At 40.9% G+C, this 26,168-nt stretch overlaps 1 protein-coding gene across 3 annotated transcripts; it reads left to right on the top strand.

Moving 5' to 3' along the window:
* The first annotated feature begins 316 nt into the window (after window positions 1-316).
* Window positions 317-25,504, top strand: LOC143298504 (transmembrane protein 144-like). 3 transcript variants are annotated; one of them, XM_076611332.1, is made up of 11 exons: window positions 317-378; window positions 6,275-6,618; window positions 7,327-7,446; window positions 8,211-8,310; window positions 10,229-10,309; window positions 12,499-12,598; window positions 14,717-14,770; window positions 16,384-16,478; window positions 18,555-18,652; window positions 20,107-20,381; window positions 22,519-25,504. In XM_076611332.1, the coding sequence occupies exons 1-11, from the start codon at window positions 341-343 to the stop codon at window positions 22,597-22,599; spliced, it is 1,386 nt and encodes a 461-aa protein (XP_076467447.1). In that variant the 5' UTR covers window positions 317-340; the 3' UTR covers window positions 22,600-25,504. The 3 variants fall into 3 exon arrangements, with proteins under 3 accessions (XP_076467447.1, XP_076467448.1, XP_076467449.1); XM_076611334.1 differs by having other exon boundaries at window positions 319-434; XM_076611333.1 differs by lacking the exon at window positions 14,717-14,770.
* The last annotated feature ends 664 nt before the right edge of the window (window positions 25,505-26,168 follow it).

Genomic DNA, 26,168 nt, shown 5'->3' with positions numbered 1-26,168 from the left:
AGAAAAGAAATTATGTTAGTGTCGCAGTGTTAATTATTATCAGGAGAAAATGTCCTAGAAGGGACGCAAGTAAGATTTGGCGATTCGCTGGAAAATCCGAAGTTATTGCCCTTCATAAAACGAGGGGGGTAATTTTTGAAGAGTGTTGTATTTGTAATCAATTGATTAACGAACAATGGTGTAGCATCCTTTTATATCAAACATATCAATTTGATTGTGCGTAGTTTATCATGTGAAAATGTAAATGGCAGAAATATCCATTTAGTACATCAATTTATGAAACAACATTGGATAACATGGAATACCCCCCGTGGCGCTGTAAACAATGCCCAGCTGAGTAATGTTCACTCAACATCACAAGACCCCAAAACCAAAGAGGTGAACCCTGTCTACTCTCGCTCTCGACTGTGGGGGATTCTCAGCTCTTTTGCGAGGTCAGGAATGTGAAATGTAGACGTATCGAAGCGGGTTACACAATTGTACATCGTACAAATCGAGCAAAATATCCAGGAAGGGAAATCAAAAGTCAAATCAAGCAGATGCAGATACGAGGCAAGATCTCTCAACTAAAAAAAGTCAAATGTGTAAAAAGTTGTCCTTTTTGTAGTTTAAATCGTCTGATAATGTCACGGATTTTAGGCTTATCAGCATTTTGCCTGATAACGAGTGATATTTTGACTGTTTATTTGGTTGTTTATATTCATGAGTGCTTCAGTAGGTCATTTATCATTTGCTAGCGTCCAATGATGGAAACAGTAGCCTATTGGAAGCCATAAAAACCCTTCCAGTGTTTATTGTTGAATAATTCTTTAGAATTGTTATGTGTTCCAGCAAGGACGATGTGACTGGGCAGATTTTTTTCCCACAAGTTAACAACCCAGTCATTAAAAAATTAAAGTTTTTGTTTGGTGCTTTAATCAATCATGATCATTATGATAATGTCCATGCAAAAATTTATACATGTGTATATACAGTCATATAACTCCTTAAACCTGTAATATCCAAGACTTGGAAGTTTCAAACTACTTAGTCTCACTTCATAGGATATACTACCAATTTGCTTGTACATCTGCACATTTTCAGCCTAGTCAGTTGTTTTCAGAGGTAGGGTTACCATAGTACAGGGACCATTCAATGGAAAACAAAACAAAACAAAACAAAAACAAAAAATGCTTGCAGGAAAAAATACAAAAAAATGGGTGGCACTCTCAGTGTAGCGACATGCTCTCCATGGGGAGAGCAGCCCGAATTTCCCATAGAGAAATCAGTTGTGACAAAGATGAGTAAAATTAGTAAAATAAGTAATTAGTAATGTCAATACAGTTTAAGTCTATACAACAGGGTGCACGGCAGTCTAATAAAGAGCGTGATACAATGTAGTGTAATACTGTTATTGTAAATCAGCAGAGTGCAGTGCAATATAGTCTATACAATACTTTGTGATACACTGTATTGGAATGTAGTACCATGCAGTGATATACATTACAATACAGCTTGATATAGTGTTATACAGTACAGTGTCAGACACAGTGGAGTGCAGTACAGTTCAGTACAATGCATTACAAATTATTGCACAATTTAAAAAAAAATGTTTATGCAGTACAGTTCATTTGAGTGCAATATATCACACAGTGCAATACAATTCAGTGCAATGAAAGACAAATGCAGTGTGCTGTGATATGTTACAGTCAGTGAAAATACTCTGCACTGTAACACAGTTCACTATACTAGTGTGCTCTACAGAACAGTACAATACAATACAATATAGATTACTGTAAAAAACATTTTCGATGCAGTAAAATACAATACACAGTGAGTTACTATGCAGTGCAATACAGTTTTCCTCAGTGGATCAGGGGAAACTTTGATACAGATGCTCTTGTCACAGCAGTTGTCTCTTGACATGTCACACTTGTTGCTGCAAGCTAAGTCTTTGCAATCTTGACAGGAAAAAAGTTGTAGATTATCGTTAAATGGGAATTACTTTATGACTACAAGTTTATTATAATAAATTATTAGAATTGGCTGATCAGAATGGTACAAATGAAAACAGATGAACTCTTCCACAGACATAAAAAAAGGAAGGAGAAAAAAAAGCACTATTTCTTTCCCTTCTTCTCTCTTCTTCCTCTCTCTTTCCTGTCTTGTATTTGTATGAATTTCCTTTCTAGCTCTGTGATTCAAGCTCTTTCTTGACCATTCCATTCCTTCTCCCACCCTCTCTTTACACCTCTTTCTCTTCCTTCATTCTCTCTGTCTGTCTCTCTTCCCTTGTTATGCAGTCTCAGTCAAACATACATCAATAGACAAGAAATATTAGAGTAGTAAGACTAAGTTCACTTGGACAGCATCAGTCACAAAAAGTGGACACAATTGTAAAAAGGTAACCAGCCAGTCTTACATGATCTATCAGTATCGGGTACAGGTGAAGGAGAAATCGGGTCAGAGATACCAGATTGATGTTGTGGAGTTCTGAGGTTTTAGAGGGGAGTGTAAATGTTAATGATAGTATTATTATTAATTAATATCAAATATGTCTACAAGTTCTAGCAAATTTTGATTTTCAAAATATAAAGATTCTTAGGAGGAACTTATTATTAAGTCATTGGTGACAGAACAATAGTATGTGAGCTTTCATGTTGATGGTTTGTATGTTCTATATTTTTATTAATATTTTATACATGTCTGTCTGTCTATCTGTCTATCTATCTATCTATCTATCTGCCTTCCTACTTACCTAGCTTTCTGGCTATATATCTGTCCATCCATATACTGATACACCATATGTCTACCTACCTACCTACCTATCTATCTGTCTGTCTGTCTGTCCGTCTATCTTCCTGTGTATGTGTGTGTGTATGTGTGTGAGAGAGAGGGGGGTGGGGTAGAGGGGGGGAGAGAGAGAGAGAGAGGAGAGAAAGAGGGGGTGGATGGGGTGGGAGGGTGGGGGGGGGGTGGGGGGGGGGGGCAGGGGGGGGGGGATCAGTGCATGGTCTGTCATGATTCATCTTTGAGTGGCATGGAAAGTCACCAGATGCACTTAGGTGCAGGCTCAGTCACTCACATACTTGAAGTGGGTCAGTAGTCACAGTTCAACTTAAAGAGATCCCTGAATTGTGACGCAATTGTGATAAGTGATACAGGTCAGGTGGTGTTTGATTACATATGAACCTTGGGTTTTTCTATTTTAATCTTTTTATTTTTATTTTTTATATACAACTTATTACAAGTTTTAATTGCGGTACTTCATTTCACTACAGACACATGTGGTATAATAGTATAAACTATAAAGTGAAGTGCGTAGAAGACTGCTCATTCAATCATTGTCAGCATTCATGATTTTTTTTTTCTAGTTTAGTGGTTGTCTATTTTTCTGTGTTAGGTAATTGTTCTGTGTGGTCTATTTTGTTGTGAGCTGTTTCAGTGTGAGGGACCATTGTGGAGTGATGGTTTTAATTTTTGTATTGTTATTTGCAAAATTTCTAGAATGAGTGTTTTCTTATCTCTGTGGTTATGTTCTTTTTTTTCACTCACTCACTCACTCATTCCCTTGACCGCTGGGGTTGTTGGGGGGACATGAGGAAGATGTCATAGCTCGCCAAGCCGTTCTGTTGGCAGCTGTCGTGATGAGATCTGGCATTATCATTTTGGTCCATTCCTTGACGTTGTCGGACCAGCTCTTTCTCTGCCACCCCTGTCTGTGCCCTCCCTCTACAGTCCCTTGCAGGATGGTTTTGGAGAGGGTGTTATGTCGTATGACGTGACCAAACCATGCCATCTTCCGTCGTTTGACAGTCACCAGCAGTGGTTCTTGGGGCCCAACAAGGTTGCTGACCAGGTTCCGCACATAGTCATTGGTTTTGTGCTCCTTGTAGATGTGTAGTAGTCTCCTCAAGCACTTGGTTTCGAATACTTGGATTCTTCTTTCTGTTTCTGCCATCAGAGTCCATGTCTCACATCCATATAAGAGGATGGAGACCACTAGTGACTTGTAGAGCAGGAATTTTGTGTGGAATCTGATGTTGCTCTTCCATACCCTGTTCAGTCTGGCCATCACTGCCATTGCAGAATTAATCCTATTTCGGATTTCTGCTGTGCAGGTGCCGTCTATGGACAGGGTTGCTCCCAGGTACTTGAAGCTGGTCACTTCTTCCAAAGGCTCACCATTCATTGTTATGTTGGCACCGATGTTAGTTGTGCTGTTGACCATGACCTTTGACTTCTCTGTGCTGACCTCCATGCCGTAAGCACTTGCTCTTGTTGTAATAAGCCTGTTTGTTAGATCCTGGAGCTCAGTGTTAGTGCCCCCCATGAGGTCGATGTCGTCTGCGAATCGAAGATTGCAGACTGGCCTGCCGCCAATGGTGATGGAAGTGTGGTGGTCTTCGAGGGCCTCTTGCATGATTCTCTCCAGAAAGATGTTGAAAAGTACTGGGGATAATAGGCATCCTTGCCTGACTCCGACTGTGGTCCGAAAGAACTGTCCTTGTTGATTGTTGAGGAGCACTGCGCTGCTGGAATGTTCGTAGAGGGCCTGGATGACTTGAATGAGTCCTTCATCAATGTTGAAGCCTCTCAGTACTTGCCAGAGGCCACTGTGCCACACCTGATCGAATGCCTTCTTGAAGTCAATGAAGTTGTGAAAGATGTCCTTTTGGTGTTGTAGATGTTTTTCAATGAGGACTCGACAGTTGAATATTTGTTTGACAGTGCTCCGCCCTTTTCTAAAGCCTGCTTGTTCTTCTGATAGCAGCTCCTCAGCCTTGGATTTCAATCGGTTGAGGATGATGCGGAGCATGACTTTGCTTGGGTAGCTAATCAGACTTATAGTCCTGTAGTTTTGACATTGCTTGAGGTTGCCCTTCTGGGTCCATTCTGTTGGCCACTTCTTTTCTGTCCAGATCTTCTGATATAGCATTGTTAGTGCTTCTGTGGTCTCTTTCCCTCCGTACTTCAAAAGCTCAGATGGGACGTTGTCCACTCCTGGGGATTTCTCTGGCTTCAGACTCTGTATTGCAGCCTCAACCTCCTCCTTCAATACTTGGAGATTTTCCTCACTGTCTGTGGATCGTGGGTTGTCCTGCAATATGGATGAGTCTGGATTGAGCTGATAGTTGTAGAGGCCGTCACAGTATTCTGTCCACCTCTTCAGGACTTCTTCGCTATCTATCAGTAGCTTGCCATCCTTATCTTCGATGACAGCTGATCTTGGCTGGCTAGTCTTAGTGAGGGTCTTGAGGGTGCTATAGGCTCTTTAGCTGGTAATAGATTCTTGTTATCTTCAGTCAGATGTCACCAGTATCAATGCTGTTTGATGTGTTTCTTGTGTTTCTTTTAGAAATTTATATTCCTCAGAAGAGTTGTGCAACAATGACTTGAAGTTGAACCGAAAAATCAGGATTTTGAATCAGTAATTGACATGTTTGGTATTGTGAATACCGGTGTGTATGTGTGTGTGCGTGTGTGTGTTTGTGCACACGTTTGCATGCGTGCATGTGTGTATGTGTCACTTTGTGTGTTGCGTGTGTGTGTGTGTGTGTGTGTGTGTGTGTGTGTGTGTGTGTGTGTGTGAGAGAGAGAGAGAGAGAGAGAGAGAGAGAGATGTACGATTATCAGTGTGAACGCCCTGGAATACACATGACTGATCAAGTCCTAGAGTTGAGCCACACATTGCATGGAGCAAGGTGACTGATACTGATACTGATAACAGTGATGTGGTTTTTGTTATCTTTGTCACTGATATATGACAGGGGTCAGTACTGCTGTTAAGTTCAGCTGCATCCATGGCAGACAACTATAACTAATATTTGTTAGCTCAAGTTTTAACAAGTTGCTTATAAGATTTTAGTTTCCTTCTGCCAGAGTGTCAGGGCTTTCATTGTCTTGCATGATCTTCTGATCAAAATAGCTAATATTGTTCATATTTTGACTTCAGTGGTGCGATCAGTGAGTTGAAAACATTTGTTTGTTCACTCTCTCTCTCTTTCTGTCTCACACACACACACTCACACAGAGAAAAATAAATATGCACATCATGCACTCATATAAAGGCATAATGATATATATATATTACACACACACACACACACACACACACACACACACACACACACACATGCAAGCATATGCATGGTATTTGGGTATTTGAACAGATCTGTATTGAATTGAAGTGAACACACCTTTTCACATACACACAGTCTTGCACACAGCCACTCAAATCATGGCTTAAGTAAGTTGTAATCTTAATATTTACTCTTTTCATTCACTGATTCAGGACACCAGAAATCAGGGACTCATCAGGATCTGAACTGTTGTTACCTGTGGATTTACACCTCATCTCCACAATGACCTCATTTTGGATCATCTGTCTGTGTGGCATTGTGTTTTGTTCATCCACCACAGAAGCTGCTGTTGTTAGTGCTAACTCCACAGACGGTGAAATATACTATCCCCTTGATACTGATGCACATTCATCAGTGGAGACCACCACTGCCTCCAACACTTCTGCAGACAATGGGACTGACTATCCAGAGTATGTAGGTTTCATCACTGCTGGAGTTGCTGTCATTTTCTATGGGAGCAATTTTGTTCCTGTGAAGAAATATGAAACTGGTGATGGTAAGTCTTTAACTGAAAAAAAAGTATATATATTTTTTTTAAAGCAAAAAACAAGAAAAACAGTGGCATGCTAATTGATATATATATATATATATATATATATTTGCTCTTGGAGAAGGAAGGTTAGGGGTTGATCAAGTTTCAACTGTTGGAGATTGTTAGCAAAGCAATGTTACTTGCCAGGTATAACTTAATGGTAATTTTATGGTAATTGTGTTACTATCCAGCATATTGTGTTCCTAAGGAAGAAGGTGGCAGAATGGTTAGGACGCTTAGCTGCCAATACAGAGAGTCCATGAGGGCGTGGCTTTGAATCCCACTCTCACCCTTTCTCCCAGGTTTGACTGGAAAATCAAACTGAGTGTCTAGTCTTTCGGTTGAAATGATAAACTGAGGTCCCGTGTGCAGCACGCACTTGGTGCACTGAAAAAGAACCAATGGCAACAAGATTGTTGTCCTCCGGCAAAATTATGTAAAAGGAAATCAGATACACAAATATATAAGCATGCACTCAGGTCCTGACAAGTGCATTGCCTAGCAGATATGGTGCAGCATGTATAGATTTGTTTCAGTCCAGTGACACCTCCTTGAGAAACTGAAACCGTTTTCCTGTTGCTGTATACATTGTAATAGAATGTGTGTGGTTTGCTTGTGTTTGTGTTACTGGCCAGGTCTATCATAATGCAGTGTAAAGGTGTGCATGTGCAGGCATGTTTTTCCAGTGGATGCTGTGCATTGGGATCTTCATGACGGGGCTGGTGGTGCAGATTGTGCGGCATTCCACCTTCTACCCCATCGTCATGCTGGGCGGGGTCATCTGGGCCACTGGTCAGTTGGCACTGTCTCTTGCTTTTGTTTGTGTGTGTGTTGCAGGGAACCTGTGTGTGTATGTGTGTGTTGTATGCAGCAGCATGTGGTGTGCATGTGTGTTTGATAGTCAGTTGTGTTAACTATGACCATCAGAACAGCAGAGGAGGTAACTGCTGTCCTGACTATCTTGGATAGGATTTGATATTGTGGAGAGTGTCTTTGGTGTCTTTGGATGGTTCCTAAAGGCCAACTAACCCCCAAGGCTGCAGCACTAAGAGCCAGTGCAATTTTGACTTCTAGTTTGAGAGTCATAGTCCTTCACAAAAGACCATTAAGCTGTAAATGATTTCCCATTGCAGTGGAGAAACCATTGATCATACAGCTCTCACTTTGCTGTTGGTCCAACTGTAAACTCATGTCAGTTTGTGATATAAGCTGAGTGTTGGGCCTGGTACTTAAGACTCACCATGAAATCATTAAACTGAAACTGAAAATTGATTTGTCTATTTGAATATGAAAAAAAAAAAATCCTAAGAGCCAAGTGGAGTTTCACTTAGTCAATTTGTCTGTCCGTCCCATGTGTGCATGCTGTAGGCAACATGATGTGATGTGTGTGTGTGTGTGTGTGTGTGTGCTGTAGGCAACATGATGTGATGTGTGTGTGTATGTGTGGTGTGTGTGTGTGTGCTGTGGGCAACATGTGATGCGCATGTGTGTGTGTGAGTGTGTGTGTGTGGTTGTAAAACTTGTGTAAGCATCATGCCTTGATGTGTGTGTTGCAGGGAACCTGTGTGTAGTGCCCATCATCAAGACGATCGGCATGGGTCTGGGGCTGTGTACCTGGGCCATGTTCAACCTGCTGGGCGGGTGGGCCAGTGGCAGGTGGGTGGCCATACATTGTACTTAGTAGTGCATTATGACGGGCACAATAGCTGAGTGGTTGAAGCATTGGACTTTGAGGGTCCCAGGTTCAAATCTCAGTGACGGCGCCTGGTGGGTAAAGGGTGGAGATTTTTCTGATCTCCCAGGTCAGATTATGAGCAGATGTGCTAGTGCCTGAACCCCCTTTGTGTGTATATGCAAGCAGATCAGATATACATATTAAAGATCCTGTAATCCATGTCAGCGTTCGGTGGGTTATGGAAACAACAACATACCCAGCATGCATACCCCTGAAAGTGGATTATGGCTGCTCTACATGATGGGGTAAATACATGTAAAAGCCCACTCATGTACATACAAGTGAACGCGGGAGTTGCAGCCCATGAACGCAGAAGAAGAAGAAGAGTATTGCATTACTTTTTGTCACAACAGATTTCTCTGTGAAATTGAGGCGGCTCACCCTGAGGAGAACAGATCATTACAGTGCAGCAACCCCCCCCCCCCCTTTTTTATTTATTTTTGCCTCGAGGTCTATTGTCTTCCAATCAAAGTGGATACAGAATTTTGTGAGGGACAACACCTTTATTGCCATGATTCTTTTATGTGTGCTAAGTGCATTCTACACATGGGACCTCAATTAATCATCTCATCCCAGTGGCTAGCATTCAGACCACAACTCCAAAATCTGTTGGAAGGGGAGAGAATCTTCAGAGTGTGGGATTCATTACCATACTCTCAGATTCTCTTGCTTTCTAGACAGATGTGTTACCACGAGGCCGCCATTCCACTCTGCGGGTTGTCTCAGTGATAAACACTGTTGACGCTCTGGAAATTTTGTGGCAAGAAATTCCTCTTTTCTATTGCTCTCTTTGTTTACTGGCCATTTTTCTTTTCTTTCTGTGTGCTGCCTTGTTTGTCAATTTACCATGTTTTTTTGTAGTAAGCCTTGAATTTTTTGTGTGTGATAATTTTCTGGACTTTATAATTGAGCATTTTTACTGTTATATTCTGTTATATGCATGGTCACGAATGTGACCATGATCACATATACACATATATTAATTTTACATGCAGGCACACTCAAATGTAAGCACATAAATACACACACACACACACACACACACACACACACACACACAAACACACACACAGAGCAGGTGTTGTTTTTATGCTGCCTGGATATGTAAAGAGTTATGTGTAAAAAGATCACTTACATTTTCTCATTGCTTTATCAAGCTTATGTCACACATCATACTCAGTCCATGATGTCCTTCACTAGATATTAGTGAAATGCAGAAATCATTTCTCCTTCACTTGTTGAGTTGATGTCACACTTAGCCCAAGAGGTGTCTGATATATCTGTAACTATATTTATCTATCTAGATCTCTCTCTCTCTCTCTCTCTCTATATATATATATATATATATATATATATAATAATAATAATAATACAGAGAGAGAGATATTGAGAGGTGGGGGGAGGGAGGTATAGATAAAGATATTTATAAAATCATATTATGCTGCAAGTCAGGAAACGGGATAGTATTCAGATCTTTCATTTTCACTTAGTACTTTTAAGTCGCCATGAAATTCCTAAACTGAAATTGATTAGTCTATAACTTAATTATGAAAAAAAATCCCCAAAGCCAAGTGGAGTTTCACTTAGTCAGTCAGTCACTTACTCAGTAGATGCTACAGACATGAATAAATGTCAGCCAGTTTTAGCAAAGAAAAAGAACCACACTTAACAGTAAAACAGAGAGCTGAGTGAACTAGAAAAAAGCTGATTCATTTATATCAAAATAGACATTATGAACACCTTCACAACTGTTCTCACCCCCCCCCCACACACACACACTGCAGTTGCACACACACACAATTTGTATATGCACACTCATTATGGCAATGTGTTTCGCAGGTTTGGCTGGCTTGGTATTGATCCTGAGATCCCCAGCAATGAAGTTCTGAACTATGTCGGTGTCTGCTTGGCTGTGGCAAGGTGAGGGAACTCTTCAGGTGTGTGGTCTGCTGACTGTCCTGTGTTGCTTTGTGTGGTCTGTAGACTTTCCTGTGTTGCTTTGTGTGGTCTGCTGTCTTTCCTGTGTTGCTTTGTGTGGTCTGCTGTTGGATTGTGTGGTTCCTGTGTTGGTTTGTGTGGTATGTTGACTTTCCTGTGTTGCTTTGTGTGGTCTGCTGACTTTCCTGTGTTGCTTTGTGTGGTTCCTGTGTTGGTTTGTGTGGTCTGTTAACTTTCCTGTGTTGGTTTATGTGGTTCATGTGTTGGTTTGTGTGGTCTGTTGACTTTCCCGTGTTGGTTTATGTGGCTTTTGTGTTGGTTTATGTGGTCTGCTGACTTTCCTGTGTTGCTTTGTGTGGTCTGCCGACTTTCCTGTGTTGGTTTATGTGGTTCCTGTGTTGGTTTGTGTGGTCTGTTGACTTTCCTGTGTTGCTTTGTGTGGTCTGCTGACTTTCCCGTGTTGCTTTGTGTGGTCTGCCGACTTTCCTGTGTTGATTTGTGTGGCTTTTGTGTTTTTGTGTGGTCTGTTGACTTTCCTGTGTTGGTTTGTGTGGTCTGCTGACTTCCCTGTGTTGGTTTGTGTGGTCTGCTGACTTTCCTGTGTTGGTTTGTGTGGTCTGCTGACTTTCCTGTGTTGCTTTGTGTGGTCTGTTGACTTTCCTGTGTTGCTTTGTGTGGTCTGCTGACTTTCCTGTGTTGCTTTGTGTGGTCTGTTGACTTTCCTGTGTTGGTTTGTGTGGTCTGCTGACTTTCCTGTGTTGGTTTGTGTGGTCTGCTGACTTTCCTGTGTTGCTTTGTGTGGTCTGTTGACTTTCCTGTGTTGGTTTGTGTGGTCTGCTGACTTTCCTGTGTTGGTTTGTGTGGTCTGCTGACTTTCCTGTGTTGCTTTGTGTGGTCTGTTGACTTTCCTGTGTTGATTTGTGTGGTCTGCTGACTTTCCTGTGTTGGTTTGTGTGGTCTGTTGATTTCCTGTGTTGGTTTGTGTGGTCTGTTCACTTTCCTGTTTTAGTTTGTGTGGTCTGCTGACTGGTTTGTGTGGTCTGTTGACATTCCTGTGTTGGTTTGTGTGGTCTGCTGACTTTGGTTTGTGTGGTCTGTTGACATTCCTCTGTTGGTTTGTGCGGTCTGTTGACCTGTGTTGGTTTGTGTGGTCTGTTGACCTGTGTTGGTTTGTGTGGTCTGTTGACTTTCCTCTGTTGGTTTGTGTGGTCTGTTGTCCTGTGTTGGTTTTTGTGGTCTGTTGACCTGTGTTGGTTTGTGTGGTCTGTTGACTTTCCTGTATTGGTTTGTCAGTTTTGTCACTAAGCAACATGAGATGGGGAAAATGTTTGCAAAGAATAGTGTGAGCACTTTATTTTTTGTTATAGATTTTGTTTTGTTTGTTTATTATTTTTGTGTGTGTTTTTTTTAATGTGAAAAGACATGATTCAGTACTTCTGGAGTGATTTGGTGGCAGTGCATGGATTTTCTGTCGCCTTATTGTAGTCAGTACAGTAGTGTAATAATCTGATATTGATAATGTGATATTGGGATGTAATATTATTTTTATATATCAAGATCATATTTCAACAAAGAAATGTTGCAGCACTTTATATTTTTTCTACATATTTTCTTTGTTTCATTATTATAAATTCTGAAATTAAATTTTTTAGTAGATTTTTTCTTTGCTTACATTGGACCTTTCAAGACAGTATTGCAGCTCTTTTCTTTTGAGTCTGACTGAAGTTACACACACATGCACATACACACATGCTCACACACACACACCTTTGCCCACATACATAACCACAAACTGCTAGGAATTTGCCCATGATTTTGTTATCATTTTCAACAGGAACATATGGAGGAACGTTTGTGCAGGACAAGCAGATTCAAGCTGACACTTTCTCAAACTTGAGCATCTTACACATTGACTGGTGCACGGTTCATTCACTCTTCAGTTTTCTAACTTTTCACTGTCAGTGATAGTGTACAAGGAGAGGGGAAAACAAAACCTGCTAGGGAGGGGAAAAGATTTGCTGTTCACGCTTGTGAGTTAGTAGATGTGTGTGTGTGTGTGTGTGTGTGTATGCGTGTGTGTGCATGTGTGTGGGTATGTGTGTGTGCGCACACATGTATGTGTGTATGTGTGCACATATGTATGTGTGTTCCAACTTGGTGTGCTGTTGCAGCTCTGTGATCTATGCCTTTGTGAAGAACAACATCAGTACCCCCACTGTGGAGATGCAGGTGCAGGTGGACAGTGAAGAGCCACTGCTGGGCAACAACAGGGTGAGTCAGTCTGCGTGTGTGTGTGTGTGTGTGTGTGTGTGTGTGTGTTGTGTGTGTGACTCTTCTCACCTGTCAGCCTTTGGGTCACTTCTCTGTTCTCACCTGTCAGCCTTTGGGTCACTTCTCTGTTCTCACCTGTCAGCCTTTGGGTCACTTCTCTGTTCTCACCTGTCAGCCTTTGGGTCACTTCTCTGTTCTCACCTGTCAGCCTTTGGGTCACTTCTCTGTTCTCACCTGTCAGCCTTTGGGTCACTTCTCTGTTCTCACCTGTCAGCCTTTGGGTCACTTCTCTGTTCTCACCTGTCAGCCTTTGGGTCACTTCTCTGTTCTCACCTGTCAGCTTTTGGGTCACTTTGCTGTTCTCACCTGTCAGCCTTTGGGTCACTTTGCTGTTCTCACCTGTCAGTCAGTCTTTGGGTCACTTTTCTGTTCTAAAGTATTGGTGTTAAAAACAACAACAACAAAACTTGCCTTTTCTAAGTCCTTAAAAGTCTTTAAAAAATGACTAAGGTTTGTCAAGGTTTTTGATTTTGGCAGTAAGTTAGAAACTTTTTTTTTTTTTTTTTTTTTTTTTTTTTTTTTTTTGTCAGTGATAAAGCACAGCAGTGAAAGTAAAATAATACACCTAATCCTGAAAATATTTTTTCCAAATTGAAATCATGGTTCTTATCTTTGACATGGTAGCAGATGATGATTCATGCAAGGTCATAGCTGGCACTCAAGATACATGCCTTTCTTATGGGCTTCTGACATAAAGATTTGAAACTTTGGGTATTGGGTGTTTCAAAGTTGTATTTTCTTTTTCTTTTTTTCAGTTAGAAATATGTGTGAATCCTGTTCTCAGAACTTTTTGGTTCTCAGAATAACTCCCTCCCCCCCGCACCCCCCTATAAATTGACTGGCTTTTTGGTTTTAGTATGAGCCCTCCTCTGAGAAGAAATGGCTTTTTCATTCTCACTTATCTCAGAATAACGTTATTTTGGAGGGGTTCTTAAAAAGACTGGCTTTTCAGTTCTTTGGAAACACTTTTGTCCTGACAATATCTTTTTGTTGTTGTTGTTTGTTTGTTTAGTTTTTTTCATATCACTAGCTTTTGGTTCTTAGAATAACCGGGTTTTTCGATTATCAGAATAATTGGATTTTTGATTCTTGCGATAACTTTTTTTTTTTTTAATTTTAATTTTTTTTTTTATAGTAGAAAACTAGTTATTTTGGTTCTTAGAATAGCTGGGGTTTGGGTTCTTTCAATAACTTGCTTTTTGGTTCTTCGGATAACTGATTTGATTCTTAGGATAACTGGGTGTTTGGTTCTTAGAATATCTGTTTTTAGAATCTCACTTCACATACTGAGCACTTTCAAGCGTAGCTAGTCATGTTGTGGATACCTTTGCACACTATGTTGAGAGTGAAAATTTGATATGCTGTGTAATTGTTCTATGTGTGAGTAATCCATGTGGCCCTGCTTTTTTGTACTAGTTATTGCTTCATTTCTTGGCTTGGAACTGATTAACTAACACTGATTATATAAATGCTTTGTTTTTTTTTGCATAAAAAATCTGTGTAGCAAACTCAGATATGCGTCCATTGTATTAATAGTGACAATAATAGTACAGTATTTGTGGCTGTGTTTACATCTTTACAAGTACCTTTCACAGCACTGGCATTTGTGAAGCTGATTTATTACTTCTTTTTCAGTGTATGGGCTGCACTTCTATGCTCACTATTTGCATTGAAGATTTCCTGTTTGAAATTGTTACTTCATCATCAAGGCAGTGAAATTAAGACTCCAAAGAACCAGATTACATTGAGGTGACCACCAGTGTTTAGAGAGCAGCACCAACTGTTGTGGTGGGGACTTTGCATTGCCTGTCATAGTCAGATACATGCTGTCTAAAGGCAGAGAATGTTCACCATTTCCAGCTGCTCAATTCTCAGGTGATGCCTCAGGTGTGAACAGACTGTAGTGTTCATGTTTATTTTTTGTTATCATGCAGCAAAGACAGATGACTTTGCATGGCAATGCTGTGGTAGCTGATTGTGTTTTGCTGCTGTTGAGAAATGAGGTATAATTTTACATGATGGTGTCAGCTAAAGCTGTGTATTTCTAACGCTTTACAGCGCCGGCTTTATGGAGGAGATCCGCAAGAGGATGCACTGATTTTTAATAAACGAGTAAGTGAGGTTCAACACTGTTTAGTGTGTGAGAACATACAAGGAAATTTGTTTTTAGTCTGTGCATTTATGAACATATTTCATTGCTGATGTCTTCACGTATTATGCATGTTTTGGCATCACTTTCCATGGACATCGTCCTTTTTCTATGTCTCTTTAGATCAGTACTTTGGATAAACTGTTGCTAGTTAAAGATTCATTTTGTTTTTAAACACATCATTATCAATATCATGGCATTCTGAATGTCTTTGCTGCACAGCAGTAGGAATGGCAGATGTTTCGAGAAACTGCCAAGAATGTGTTTGACACTGACAGTGTAAGTCATTTTGTGAAATTTGATCATTCTTGATAGACTACAGTAAATGTTGGTGTGTAGTGCTCAGACAAGAGACCTTGTTGGATCAGTAACATGTAAGCAATGTAATGAAAAAAAACTTAGTGCAAAGAGAAAACAAACAACACTTTTCATGCTATATTTCATAACTCAGTTTAAAAGAAACAGTCTTGTCACAGCTTTGAATCAGATAGTGAAGGTATGAATAAATCATGGTATTTTAAACAAGAATGTGAGCATACACTGTAGTAGGTTTGAAATGATTTGTGTACATTTTTGTTGTTGGTATTGGTTAGTATGACTTTGTATAATAGTAAGTTTTAAATCAGACACTGAATGCAATTCTTGGTATATGTTTTCCTTCTTGTTGGCATGGTTTTAACCAGCCCATCTTTATTACCCTCAATATCATCATTTATGCTTATGTAGCACATGCACTTGTACTAGTTGTAGTTGTAAATCTCTCTTATTTTCAGTCTCTCTGAGTGACTCAGTGTACTAACACCAGAGATTGTGATGGTGATGTATTGTGACATTGGTAACAGCTTTGTGTTTGGTTTTATCACACTGACAGCCTTGTTCTGCATTGTTTAGTGTTGATGCTGTTTATCTTTCAGCAGACTTTCTTTTCTTGGTGGTGGTTCTCTACTTTGTTTTCATTTCACTGATGGTGTTAGTCATGCTGATTTCAGGACACATGTGCTTAATTATTAATCACAGGATATGTTGTCCCTGAAAAGTAGATTGCATGAAAAACAAAATCATGATATATCATAGATCATTTTGGTTTGAAAGCCTTTTGCATGCTGTGTTTATCTTTGGAAAGAAAAGAAATGATATGCACATTTGTGGAAGATAAACAAGTAATAAGTCATAGTAAGTTTTCACATGAAATGCATGTGTGTGTGTTGTGTTGTGTGTGTGTGTGTTTCCTGAATACAATTTTCTGGAAAAAAAAAATGGTCAAAGTGGTTTGAACAGATAAAGCATCAGCATTCCAGATACACTTAGCTTGCTCTTTTGCAATTCAGTTATAGTGTCTGTTTGCCAGTTTGAAGTTTTAAGAGTGTGAATGAGTAGAATTATTGGGATTGTCCAGTGAAGTGAGTAAATATGAAAGTATACTGCTTTAGGAAAAGAACTAGAACATGTTAAGTTGAATTGTAATTGTGTGTGTGTGTGTGTGTGTGTGTGTGTGTTCACTGTCACATTGTCATGTCTTGTGTACATACACAACACAAAGCATTGCATGAAAGAGTTGTGACGTGTGTGAACACAGCGATCCAGCAGTATCAACTCCAACCTCACCGATCAGAACTCCCCAGATGGCCCCTCCTTCCTTGACAGGCGGAGTCCAGTCAACAGAAGAATTATGTAAGTCTGTGTTCCACAGACTGCTGTGTCAAATACTGGCATATATTTGTCTGTTTATTTATTTATTATTGTTATGATCACTATTGTTATCATCATTATCATCATAAACAAAATTATCACTATTGTTATCATTATTATTTTTATTGTTGTCATTATTCTCATTATCATCATCATCTTCATCATCATTATCATTATTATTGACTCACATGTGTAAATAAAGTGAGTCTGTGTTATAATCCAGCATTCAGTTTGTGTGTGTGTGTGTGTGTGTGCGCGCGCGCGCGCGTGAGTGTGTGTGTGTGTGTGTGTGTGTGGCAAACTTAAACAAATTAATTTCCTCTGGTAATACTTTGTAATACTTTGCTAAACCCAAATCTGGCACACAGTGGGAAAAAAATTTACAGTCATACCAATAGTAGGCTGTAAGTCTTCTGGATTACGCCATAGTTCTTGATCATGAACAATTTAATTTGTTGATACTCCTTATCCAGAAATTTATAACTCAGCTCTCCCCAGTTGCTTGGAACATATGCTTGAGTTTGAAGACTGCATGTCATTTTTCTTGTTTGCAGTTAAAAGAAAAATACAAATTTTGGACAAAACACATACAATGACACCAACTACACCATCAACACATTTACTGCATATGAATATTAAATTGGATGCTGAATTAAATAGAATGAACATTAAAAAAAACAACAACAATGAAACGATTGTAGGCCAGCCTCTCAGTTTTGGTAAGCCTGGCGTACACTGGTCTTCACAGATCTGGAGAAGATAATGGCTGCTTGTCATGCTGTGCTTGAGGCACTGGCAATGTCTCCTTACTATGAAATTGAAAGAAAAATCTTAAATAACCAAGATATATCAAGATTTAAACGATGTTACCAATTTTTAGCGCTCCTTTTTGGACAAGGGTAGCTGTGAAGAAAGTGCACTCTGTGTTTTTTGGTTTGTTGATGGAGTTACATTCATGCATCACATCATAGATATATTCATTTTAGATTTGTGTTTCACACACACACCACACTCATCTTCATAAACATCAAACTGTCCTGTGCACACTCCAACATCCACAACCCACCGTTTACCAACATGCACCCACACCCACACATATAAGATAAATCCATTGACCCCTATTAGGTCAGGGAGTTTGAGCAGTGCCCACACATGAGTTACATATGTGCTGAAAAAATGATAATAATTAGTCGAAGATATTCATTTGATGATTTGACGGGCAATTAAGTCTGAAATAGGAATTTGGTGATATTGTAAAGAAAAGAAAATATCGTAAAACAATCTTTTCTGTGAGTATGATTTTTCCTCAGTTTCACACACGCATATACAGACACACAGACACACACACACACACACACACAAAACAAAAGAAAGAGAGAAATTGGAAAGACAAACAGGTAACTCTTTCACAGCCCAGTTTCTGTGAAGAAAAACCAAACCCACTCCCCAGCACCAAATTTCCAGGCTTGATACTGTCAGTCACATGATTCGGTTCACAGTTCACTGGAAAGTGGGTCAAGGAGGGGAGGTAAGTCACTTTCCTATTGTGTGGGAAGTTGGCAGCAGCTGTCCAGCTGTTACAATGTGGAGAATGGTCCTGTTAACATGACCCCTTGATATTCACTGAAGTGGCCTATGGCAGTGAACTGTCTAGTTGACTAAAGTCGCCTGTGGTATCAAAAGAGTTAAAGAAAAATTAAGAAAGAGAAAAGAAAGTAAACTGTGAATAACTAAACAAAATTCATGGTCTGCAACTGTATTTTGGCTGAAAATATTCTGTTTTATCACAGTCTGTTTGGTGTTTATGTATGGATGTTGTGAAGACATGGACGATTTTGTCACACACACACACACACACACACACACACACACACACTATATATATATATATATATATATATATATGTTCACAATCACAGTGTCGTAAAATTAGTGCTCTATTTTGTAATGTCCACTATCTGTTTTATATGTATTTATTACTGTTGCACCTCATATGCAGTAAATAAACATGTAGAAGCATGAATAAGTGTTCACATTACAAACTGTTGTTGTCCACAGAGGAATAATACTGTCGGTTTTCTCTGGATTCCTGTACGGAATCAACTTCGTCCCCGCCATCCATGTCATGAACAGGGTACATGGCGCCAGTCAGAACTGTGAGTGGTGTTGCTGACAGTGCTGTGATGGGCTCACTTTGTGTGTGTGTGTGTGTGTGTGTGTTTGTGTGTGTGTTTGTGTTTGTGTTTCTGTGTGTGTGAATGTGTGTGTGTATGTATGTATGCGTGTGTGTGTATGCATGTTTGTGTTTCTCTGTGTGTGTGCGTGCATGTGTGTGTGCATGTGTGTGCGTGCGTGCGTGCGTGTGTGTGTGTGTGTGTGTGTGTGTGTGTGTGTGTGTGTGTGTGTGCGTGCGTGCATGTGTGTGTGTGTGTGTGCATGTGTGTGTGTGTGAGAGACAGAGGGAGAGAGAGAGAGAGGGAGAAATTTTATTTCAATAGGGTAGTGCAATAAGCATTACTACTTTTTTACATCCAGGCCTCTGGCGAAAGCAAAAAAACAAAACAAACAAAAAAACAACAACAACAAACATGCACGCACACAAAATCTGAAAAAACAACAACCCCCAAACATCAAAATAGTCATCCACAAGTCACATTCCATACACAAGAAGAGAAGAGAAGAGTGAGAGAGAGTGTGAGTGTCGGTGAGTATGTGTGTGTGTGTGTATGTAAGTATGTGTGTATACATGTGAGTGTCTGTGAGCTTGTGCATGTGATCAAGTACTTTGTTTCTTTTGAAAAAGCAAGAAAAAACTGCTGGAGTCTGAACCAGTTGGTCATGAGGTCATGATATCCAAAAATTAATTGTAATTTTAGGGGGGGGGGGGCGGAATCTACCAGAAGCTGCATTCTGTGTGTGCAAGTGAGTGTTGTTGTACTGTGACATTAGAAAAAGATATAACACTGATTCCAACCCATGACTGGCTATGCTGTGTGACTGGCTGTGCTGTGTGACTGGCTGTGCTGTGCTGTGTGACTGGCTATGCTGTGTAACTGGCTGTGCTGTGTGACTGGCTGTGCTGTGTGACTGACTGTGCTGTGTGACTGGCTGGCTGTGCTGTGTGACTGGCTGTGCTGTGTGACTGTGCTGTGTGACTGGCTGTGACTGGCTGTGCTGTGTGACTGGCTGTGCTGTGTGACTGGCTGTGCTTTGTGACTGACTGTGCTGTGTGACTGGCTGTGCTGTGTGACTGGCTGTGCTGTGCTGTGTGACTGGCTGTGCTGTGTGACTGGCTATGCTTTGTGACTGGCTGTGCTTTGTGACTGGCTGTGCTTTGTGACTGGCTGTGCTGTGTGACTGGCTATGCTGTGTGACTGGCTGTGCTGTGTGACTGGCTGTGCTGTGTGACTGGCTGGCTGTGCTGTGCGACTGGCTGGCTGTGCTGTGCTGTGCGACTGGCTGGCTGTGCTGTGTGACTGGCTGTGCTGTGCTGTGTGACTGGCTGGCTGTGCTGTGTGACTGGCTGGCTGTGCTGTGTGACTGGCTGTGCTGTGTGACTGGCTGGCTGTGCTGTGTGACTGGCTGTGCTGTGGTCCCTGTGTGTGTGCAGCCCTGGACTATGTGTTTGCCCAGTACTGTGGCATCTTCCTGGCTAGCACCTTCTACTTCATGGTGTACGTGTGCCTGAAGCGGAACAAGCCCCAGGTGTACCCCCAGGTGATCCTTCCGGCCCTGGCGTCTGGAGTCATGTGGGCCATCGCTACGGGCTGCTGGTTCATTGCCAACAAGGCGCTGTCCGAACCCGTGTCCTTCCCCATCATCACCACTGGGCCCGCTGCACTCGCCTCCCTCTTCTGGGGTGTGTGCATCTTCAAGGAGATCACGGTGAGAGGGAGAGGGAGGGAGAAGGATTGGGGGAAAATGAATGAATGAATGCATTAACTTTTTTTTTTTTATTGGGGGAAAAAAGGAATAAGTACATTAGGCTTGTTTTCATCCTGCCCTCATAAGAGGGAGATATGACAGGCACACATTACAAAAAGCAAACTATTATTACATAGGGGGAGAGAGAGACAGGGGCTATGTCCGATGTTTGCTGTCGTTTGTGTGTGGGCGTGTGTGTGTGCTGGAAATGACATGGGTGGGTTGGGGTAGATGTTTATGTGTATGTGTAGAGGGTTTTGTGGGATGGAAAAAGTGTATGTTTGGGATTGTGGGTGTGGGTGTGCATGTGGACTGTTTTTGTGTTTGTGTGTTTGTGCGTGTGTTGTAAATCTCAGAGTTGTCATGATATTGAACAATGTGATATAAGACTCAGAGTTGACCAAAACAGAGAGATCCTTATATGACCTTGAACTCGCAGTGTCAGTCTGTGTGTCAGCAGTGTCTGTGTCAGTTTGTGTAATCAGGGTTTTACACTTTCCAGAAAACCACAGAAAACAGATTATATTCAGACACTGCAAAACACAAAACTACTCTGCATCACGTTTTGATGATTTGCTTTGGTATAAAAGAACATTGTTGGCACTCGTTAGAACTAGAACTGAAAATGCACCTTGTTGGAATTTTGATGATATATATTAGACACCAAACTTTTCTTGCTCTTCTTGTTTATAGCACAATATTGTGTAATTAAATTGGTAAGATACGGTATAGGTAAATTGGTAATAGCATGATATTCTGTAGGTAAATTGGTAATACTAACATGTTTTCATGTACATAGATTGGTAACAGCATGATATTTTGCAGGTAAACTGGTAGTTTTGGTGGAGTACAGCTTGTGGTGTGTGAATGTTTGTACAGGTAAACTGGTAGTTTTGTGGAGTGAATGTTCTGGTGTGTGAATCAGTGAATGTTTATGCAGGTAAACTGGTAGTTTTGGTGGAGTACACCTTGTGTGAATGTCTGTGCAGGTAAACTGCTAGTTTTGTGGAGTACACCTTGTGGTGTGAATGTCTGTACAGGTAAACTGGTAGTTTTGGTGGAGTACACCTTGTGGTGTGAATGTCTGTGCAGGTAAACTGCTAGTTTTGTGGAGTACACCTTGTGTGAATGTCTGTGCAGGTAAACTGGTAGTTTTGGTGGAGTACACCTTGTGGTGTGAATGTCTGTGCAGGTAAACTGCTAGTTTTGTGGAGTACACCTTGTGGTGTGAATGTCTGTGCAGGTAAACTGGTAGTTTTGTGGAGTACACCTTGTGGTGTGAATGTCTGTGCAGGTAAACTGCTAGTTTTTTGGAGTACACCTTGTGGTGTGAATGTCTGTGCAGGTAAATTGGTAGTTTTGTGGAGTACACCTTGTGGTGTGAATGTCTGTGCAGGTAAACTGGTAGTTTTGTGGAGTACACCTTGTGGTGTGAATGTCTGTGCAGGTAAACTGGTAGTTTTGTGGAGTACACCTTGTGGTGTGAATGTCTGTACAGGTAAACTGGTAGTTTTGTGGAGTACACCTTGTGGTGTGAATGTCTGTGCAGGTAAACTGCTAGTTTTGTGGAGTACACCTTGTGGTGTGAATGTCTGTGCAGGTAAACTGGTAGTTTTGTGGAGTACACCTTGTGTGAATGTCTGTACAGGTAAACTGGTAGTTTTGGTGGAGTACACCTTGTGGTGTGAATGTCTGTGCAGGTAAACTGGTAGTTTTGTGGAGTACACCTTGTGGTGTGAATGTCTGTGCAGGTAAACTGGTAGTTTTGTGGAGTACACCTTGTGGTGTGAATGTCTGTACAGGTAAACTGGTAGTTTTGTGGAGTACACCTTGTGTGAATGTCTGTGCAGGTAAACTGGTAGTTTTTTGGAGTACACCTTGTGGTGTGAATGTCTGTGCAGGTAAACTGGTAGTTTTGTGGAGTACACCTTGTGGTGTGAATGTGCAGGTAAACTGCTAGTTTTGTGGAGTACACCTTGTGTGAATGTCTGTGCAGGTAAACTGGTAGTTTTGTGGAGTACACCTTGTGGTGTGAATGTCTGTGCAGGTAAACTGGTAGTTTTGTGGAGTACACCTTGTGGTGTGAATGTCTATGCAGGGAAGGCGCAACATCCTGATCCTTCTGGTGGCAGTGGCAGTGACAGTAGCAGGGGCCATCTTGGCTGGCTTGTCCAAGTGATGGACTGCACCAACCACTGTGACCAGTTCCTCCTTACCTCTTCACTTCTAGGGGATGGCTGCCAGTAAACAGTCAGGCCTCACGCTTTCTCCCAATCCCACACTTTTCCCCCACAGATAGTTTCGGGAGTGAAAGGGTTAACAGAATCATGTGTCATCACTGTCAACCTCTTCACTAATTTAATCATCATTATTAAGATTGTTGCCCCCCCCCTACACACACACCCTCCTGCCCCCCCCCCCCTCCCCCTCTTCTTTTTCACTTTTTTTTCTGTGAGATTTGTGTTTTGTAAAGTCCAGAAACCAGTCTCAATGACAAAGGAATACTTTTTTTCAGAGATATGGGGTATTACCCATGCAACTGCAAGAAACTGTGGCAAGGTAACAACTTCTCCTAATCCCAGACTTTCTTGTAAAGTGGGTGAAAGCATGGGTGCTCCCCCATGCTTTATCACAAAGTGTAGGATTGTGAGTAAGCATGGCCTTACAAGAACTTTATTATTTTCCACTGCTGTGAAACTAATATGTTTTAATACTTGAACATATTTTGATTGTATATTCAATGCACAATGGTAGAGAGAAAATGGCTTGATTTGTGCATGATTCGTTGATTCATTTATAGTCTGTTCATCTAAGATGATGATATTAGAATGAAAATAAATGAAGATCTGGTCATCATCCCCATCCACATGTAATATGTGGCTTCTGTTCAAACATGTGTGTGTGTTTGTGTGTGCATGTGTGAGTATGCACAAGTTTTTATATTGATATGCACTCGTATGTATCCTAATTTCTACTGTATGTGTGTTTGTGTATGATTTTCGATTTATGTTCGTATCTTAAGACATATTCTGTTCTATTCTATCTTCATTGTTTTAATGCAAATGCATCTGGATTAGCCTGTGGTGTCTACTTAGGTATAGTCAATAATTCTGGTTGCAGATTTAGTCACATTGTTTGTACTTTCTACTTAGAAATATTTACTCAAAAATTTTTAATGCCACAGTTGATATCAAAACACAGGAATATAAACTTTTTCTGTCACTATCTGCCAAGACTGTGCCATTATCACCATCAAAATCTTTGAGGATATAGAATGGGGCTTCATTAACTGTGATAGAATGTCATAGTGATTGTGTTAAACATCCACCACATGCTTCAATTCGGTTTAGTACTTTTAGTACATGTGGAGTGGTGGCCTAGAGGTCTGGAAAGGGAGAGAACCCCAGGATATGGAATCAGATCCCACACTTGTCTCCACTAGACCTTGAGTGGTGTTTTGGACACCAGTCATTAAGATGAGTTGATAAACGAGTGTTTAGAAATACAGGTGAAGCTACATTGTGGTGTTGTGCTCTCCCTTGGGAGAGCAGACTGAATTTCACACAGAGAAATCTGTTGACAATACAATAAAATACAATACAATGTTAATTTTAAAGAATATTTTGTTCTGTGGTGGACACACATACATAGATTAGTACACAAAACATTTAAGGATTTCTAATATAAAGGAAATGTATATATATACAACATGAAATGCATATGATCGCTCTTTCCTGTGTGAGCAATGCATTTACAAACAGGGGAGTTAATTTACAGTCAGTGGCTCAGCTCCCATCAGTCACAGTCTGGGCTTCTTCTGACTTGGGTAAGAACTCACAACCAGTAGCATTTGAACAAAAGGACAGTATTTGTTCACAGCAGAGGGCATGCCTGGGATTGTTTCCATTCTGAGCACTTGGACCCAGTTCATGTGTTGGGCTGCTTCAGCATGAGTTTTGTCATTGATATCTTTCATGGAGGGCAGATCGGTCTCCACTCTCCACAGCACGCATACATACACCCTAGTGCTGTATTATTGCATTGATGGCAGTTTGCAATGTTAATGCTTTTTTCTACTGTACTGTACCATTACCACCATGTTACCATTACTGTGTTTTTCACTCGTCTTGTTTACCCAGTTTATAGCTGAATCAGAAGCCTGCCTCTGTCCATGAACCAAGTTTGTTGATGACTAGAACAACAGGACAACACTGATACATGATGACGACTCAGGCTCCATGATAACATTATACCTGTCATTCCCACGTCTAACTTCAGGAAGCAAACCACATGGGTTGAAACTGAACCTGTACATGTATTTTTATAGTCAATGATATTCATGTACGTTTTTGTGCGTTGAAATATTTTGTAGTTTTCATATTGAACGGTGCAGTGGAATGTGTAGGTATAACTAGTGTTTGTGTTTATCTGAGCTCACTTTTTAGCTTTGGTTTTGGTTGATGAATATAGTGACATGTGTGCATGCATATGGAGATTTGTGATATAGATAATTTAACTTTGAATTTTTAAGTCCATTAGATTTCTCTGTTGGCTCACAAATATGCTGGCATGTAACAGTGTACATATGTGCGTGTGTGGGTGTGTACTTGTGTGTGGATGGTAAGTGTGTGTGTGTGTGTGTGAATAATATGTAGATCAGATGTTGTAGATTTGATAATTTAGCTTTATTAATCTTTGATAATTGATGAATATGCTAGCATGTTTGCTTCTGTATGTGTGTGATGGGGGGTTGGGTGTGTGTGTGTGTGTGTGTGTGTGTGTGTGTGTGTGTGTGTGTGTGTGATGATTTTACTGCACATTCCAGTCTATGTTGTTTTCTCATTTTATTCTTGGTGAGGTATGAGCTGTGTGTCTTAGGTGGGATGGGTAAGACAGGAGTGATGAATGTCTTTTTATGTCGGCCATCTTCAGACTGCTTTTTAATGTAGAAAGTTGATAATGCAAGATGTTTTTTTTTTTCTGCATGTACTGATACATGAAGAAGATGGATTGTTTATGTATGAGCTTTGTGTGCACAAATTTGAATTTCTAATTGCGGATTAATAAAGATATAATAGATCACATTGTTGTGTTTGAAAAAAGGTTGGAGGTCCCAAAGCCTTCTATGGCCAACGGGGATGTGAACTCCTATCCACTTTGTCTAGGGCTCAGTTTAAGAAGGTGGGGCCCAATTCTCTCCTGCCATTTTGACCTTCAGCCAAGTCAGGTAGCCACTGACATGTGGGTGGAGGGAGGAAGGTGGGAGAACAGTGCCTTTCCCTCTGACATGTGGGTGGGGGGAGGAAGGTTGGAGAACAGTGCCTTTCCCTCTGAAATGTGGAGGGAGGAAGGTGGGAGAACAGTGCCTTTCCCTCTGACATGTGGAGGGAGGAAGGTGGGAGAACAGTGCCTTTCCCACTGACATGTGGAGGGAGGAAGGTGGGAGAACACTGCCTTTCCCACTGACATGTGGGTGGAGGGAGGAAGGTGGGAGAACAGTGCCTTTCCCACTGACACACCACCAGTCTGGAACGGGGGTTCGAACCCTGACCACTGGATGAAAAGTCCCAGGCCTTTCCCATTCTGCCACAGCTCCCCCATGTTGTAGGCCACGGAATCACCACAACCATGAGGCATTCTGTACAACTGTATCACTCGTCTTTCTGCTTTTTCTTCATTTCTCATTTTTTTAGCATGGTATTCAATAAGAAAAAAGAAGGTAACAGTATTGTCAATGTGTGACAACAG

The sequence above is a fragment of the Babylonia areolata genome, chromosome 24, assembly GCF_041734735.1.
Source record: "Babylonia areolata isolate BAREFJ2019XMU chromosome 24, ASM4173473v1, whole genome shotgun sequence".
NCBI classification, from domain to species: domain Eukaryota; kingdom Metazoa; phylum Mollusca; class Gastropoda; order Neogastropoda; family Buccinidae; genus Babylonia; species Babylonia areolata.
The sequence above is the reverse complement of the archived record's forward strand: the minus strand, read 5'-3'. Positions and strand labels throughout refer to the sequence as shown.

Excerpts from the sequence above, each read along its gene's own strand:
- LOC143298504 (XM_076611332.1), top strand. The coding sequence starts at position 341 with ATGTTCACTCAACATCACAAGACCCCAAAACCAAAGAG. Across the intron at positions 8,311-10,228 it reads GGCGGGTGGGCCAGTGGCAG|GTTTGGCTGGCTTGGTATTG; the intron begins GTGGGTGGCCAT and ends TGTGTTTCGCAG. Across the intron at positions 12,599-14,716 it reads CACTGCTGGGCAACAACAGG|CGCCGGCTTTATGGAGGAGA; the intron begins GTGAGTCAGTCT and ends AACGCTTTACAG.